Source organism: Pterocles gutturalis, unplaced genomic scaffold (genome assembly GCF_000699245.1).
Source record: "Pterocles gutturalis isolate BGI_N339 unplaced genomic scaffold, ASM69924v1 scaffold13301, whole genome shotgun sequence".
NCBI classification, from domain to species: Eukaryota; Metazoa; Chordata; class Aves; order Pterocliformes; family Pteroclidae; genus Pterocles; species Pterocles gutturalis.
The window spans coordinates 3,167-7,173 of record NW_010100512.1 but is presented as its reverse complement, the minus strand read 5'-3'; the positions used below and the strand labels follow the sequence as shown (position 1 = coordinate 7,173).

General features: G+C 45.2%; 1 protein-coding gene across 1 annotated transcript in view; it reads left to right on the top strand.

Annotated features, from left to right (window-relative positions):
* The window catches only part of TYW3 (tRNA-yW synthesizing protein 3 homolog (S. cerevisiae)), a gene marked incomplete at its 5' end in the record, with an annotated part of 4,648 nt that extends 1,768 nt beyond the window's left edge, over positions 1–2,880 (top strand). The window contains 4 exons of the mRNA XM_010080123.1: positions 442–540; positions 1,319–1,390; positions 1,672–1,805; positions 2,658–2,880. Coding sequence (XP_010078425.1) covers positions 442–540; positions 1,319–1,390; positions 1,672–1,805; positions 2,658–2,880 — 528 coding nt within the window. The remainder of the gene's footprint in view (positions 1–441; positions 541–1,318; positions 1,391–1,671; positions 1,806–2,657) is intronic.
* Between the last annotated feature and the right edge of the window lie 1,127 nt (positions 2,881–4,007).

Sequence of the window (4,007 nt, the reverse complement as noted above, 5' to 3'; positions counted from 1 at the left end):
TGCTGAACCCCAGGAAGTTTTCTGAAGTTGAGGAATGTACTTCACAAACTAAACGTCTTTGAGTTTAAAGAACAGTTTAAAAAACAGTGCTGAGGTTTCACCTGATGGCAGGAGAGCAGTCCTCTTCCCACGCTGTACTGGCTGTCGATTCATTTGAATCTACAAGGAAATAAACAGGGAAGCACACTTTTTAAAGTTTTTAAAGTCTCTCTTGCTATGAATTGCTGTCAAACCAAATCAGTTTAGCAAACAGAACCATGGAAATCTGTGGGGTTTCTGTGTATTGTGAGCAATGAAAAATCAAAACCTGATTGCTGGGAACTCATTTGCTGCGTTTTTAATGCTTGTTTCACACTCCGACTAGCTTTTTTTTTTTTTTTTTTTTTGTAGTAACAGTACACATTTGCAGTATTAATATAAATATTTTGGTGTATTTTCCAGATGGCAGCACTAGAGAAGGCCACCGGTGACGCTGTGCTCAAGTTTGAACCATTTGTTCTTCACGTGCTGTGTCAAGAGCTGCAAGATGCACAGCTTCTGGTAAAATCACATCAAGTGACAAGTTACAGGGGGGTTCTGTTAGATTCCTTGCTGTAAAAATAAAAGTACTGGCTCCTCAATAAGCTTTAGCACTGAAGAGTAGTCCCAGGTGTGCTGTATGGTTAGCGACGAGGGTAGTGAAAGCAAGCTGGAAACACAGCTTTGAACGTGGTGGGGATTTTGCTGTACGTTTTTAAAAACAAAATTACTCAGCTACAGTTCAGTCTTGGAGCTGAAGCAGGTTGCCTGGTACAAATTGTTCCCAGAGAGCCAGGGTTGCTTTAGCTGGCTGGAAGGGACGGGTTTTCAGACGTGGTTTTGCTGCCAGCCAGGCTGTTTGGCTCCAGAGTTTCACTAACGGAGCTGTACCTTTGCCTTCAGCTTTTCCAGAAAGACTCGAGAGTAACGCCTGGTGGGTGTGTTCCCTCGTTTATGCAGAGGAGAGCTGATGAGCTCCTTTTGTAGAACTGCTGCACTTTTGGCTGTCAGTGTTGCACAGCTCTGTATGGCTCCCAGCTCTTTGAGAGACCACAGTCCAGTGCCCAGAGAGACGGTAATGTCCCCGCTGCACAGAGTGAGATCAGACAGTCAAACCACAATTTGTGGGTTTGATCTTAAAAACATTTTAATTTAACTAGTATTGCATTAATCTGGGGAGATGGTTTTGAATAAGTTTTTTTGCAAAAACTGAGGTGGTAAGATGGTTGCATAATGCATCCATAATTATTTATTGCTGTGAGAGTGTAAAACCTGTTCAAGGCATTTATTTGTCCTGCAGCATTCAGTGGCTATCGAGGCTGGGTTCAGGAACTCTGGAATTACCGTTGGCAGAGGAGGAAAAGTTATGATGGTAAGGACTTTTCTACTTAACCTGTAAGGAATGTGACAAAACCATGTGGTTACTGTTAACCTCAATTTTTTTAATGAGCCAAGATCTGGATTGTGATGTGATCACCAGCTATCACAGGGCGTGCTGTAGCAAAGAAATAGCTTTCTGCTTTAGCTGACAGCAGACTAACCAATTGTGCAGATGTGGGTTTTTTACTGTAATGAACTCCCCATATTATTTAAATAACCTTCATAAAACAAAAAAGCTTTGTTCTAGATAAATCCTTCTGTGTGTGTTCTTAGGCTGTCCGGAGCACTCACTGCTTAGAAGTTCCATTGAGCCACCAGGGGAAACTGATGGTCTCCGAAGAATATATTGAATTTCTGATACATGTGGCTAATCAGAAAATGGAGGAAAATGCAAGGAGGATTGACAGGTTTGTAAGATTACACCAAACCTCTTCCTGACATCTAAATCCAAAAGTGAGAGGTTATGTTAAAAAAAAAAAAACAACACCAAAGTCTAAAATGCAATTTCAATTAATTTTTTGAGCTCTGAAGACCATGAACTGTTTAAGTGAAAACCTATAAACAGCAAGAGTTTGCAGACTCTTTGTTACTGAGTGGGGTTGAAGTTTCTTTCTCTGAGGATAACAGCGTGTAGTACTCTAACACAGTCCCCACTTCAGCAGCATTCAGATTGCAGTGCACACTTCAATCCACTACATGCTTTGTGTAGTTTCCAAAACTGGTGATTTATGAAGGTGGTGGAAGGTTACACACACCCTTTGCAGCATTACATTTGCCTGTTCTGCTCCTCAGCTGGAGGCAGAAGAGCCAAGGATCCTGAGGATCAAAGGGATGCTGAAGAGACACCTGCATGTCTAAGACCATTTATTTTTGTATGTCCACTGAAAATCTCTGTAGCTGTTAAAGTAGTTGCTAATAGCAGCAGTCCATCTGACCATTAATGCTGTCATTCATCAGATGTTTAACCTGATACCATTTTACAGTTTCTGTAAGATTAACGGATCTTAGCGGCACGTGAGCACATCCACACATTGATTTCTGACAACAAGCATTACAAAGGGAAGCGGCACAGCACACACAAGGGCACAGGCTGATAGTTCTGGTTTTTCTTCCAGTGTTGGCTACAACAGTTCAATGATAGTGACAGTTTTCTTCTTTTAGCACATCTTGGTTGTATTACCAAAGCGTTAGTTTCTCAGGGAAGTTTTGCAGATCCTGAGCAAACCTGCAGAAATGATGACACAGTTGTTTCTGTCTAGATTCTACAGCTGCTTGGAGCAAGCTCTGAAAGCTGCCGTGAGTGCAAAGATCTCACCTCCTGAGGAGAGGGAGAAGAGTCGCTCTGTGTACGTGCGCAGAAGAAAGAGAAAGACCGTTAAGGAACAAGGTGTACGCACCTCTCCAGAGGATCATGGTGAAGAACTGGGGCCTGAGGATGATACAGAAAGCACCCTCGGTATTTTCGCTGGAATCATGATATAGGCTAAGGCATTTGAAAGCAAATGCAAACTGAATAGTAATTGTCATTCTCTTTGTAAGAGATCAAAACACTGCTTTGTTCCAAGTAGTAACACTCTCGTGGACATTTACCAGAAAAAGGTAATTAAACAGGATTGTGAACAGGTTTAATGCCCCAGAAGCACAGAACAAAACCTTGGAATGTTTTTTTAACAGCACTGTTGCATTAACAGTCTCTGTCCGTTCCCACAGCACTGGCGGGTTTGCTGGAGCCTGTGGCCGTGCTCTCTGGAAGCACTGCACTTCAGGTGCTGGGGTTAAGCCTCCTGGTTCTCGCAGAGTAGACAAACTCTGAAAACTGGGTTGTTATCCTTGAGGGTTTTAATCCCTGTAGGAACTCTGCAAAACAGTATGCAGCCATAGAGATGGCCCTTTCAAAACAACGCACAAAGTCAACCACTCTGCAGTTCAGGCTGTGGAACATGAAATAAATGTAAAACCGTGCAAGTATTTGTGCATCCCTGTTCTGTACCACTGGAAAAGGCACACCACACTTGTAGTGTGTTCTTGGGAAAAACAGTGAATTTGTAAACCTTCACAACAAACCAACCTGAGCCTCTTGTGTTGCTCCTTCGCATTGCTAACTCACGGCTTGAGCAGCTTGGGGCACGTGCTTTCCTCCTGTTTCTGGGGCTGGCGAGACCTCGGCGCCTGGTCGGGGCACGGGAGGGTGAGAGCCCAGCGCGTTTCTGTCCGTGTGAGGAGATGCGGCCACGTCCAGCGAGAGGGCGGGTGGGTGACGCTGTCCCTGATGTGAGCACAAAGGGACACGCGGCAGGACGAGCAGGCGCCACCGTGTCCTCCTGCGGGGAGGCACCGGTGACAAATGCTGAAGATTAAAGAACAGCTCATGAGACAGCCAGATAGGTGAGATGTCGAAATACCGTTAAGAAGCCCCCCAGAGTGACACACCATATGTACTGCTCTCAAGCCTCGTGTACGTGAGGGGACTGAGTCAGGGGGGGGGACCATTGCTAACGCCGACGAGCTGCTGTCGGGGGGTGTGCGGCCAGCACCCCTCGCCTGGTGGCATTGGGGCAAGTGGAAGTGACGCCGGCAGAGCCCATCGGCTGGCTGTCCCTGTCCCCGTC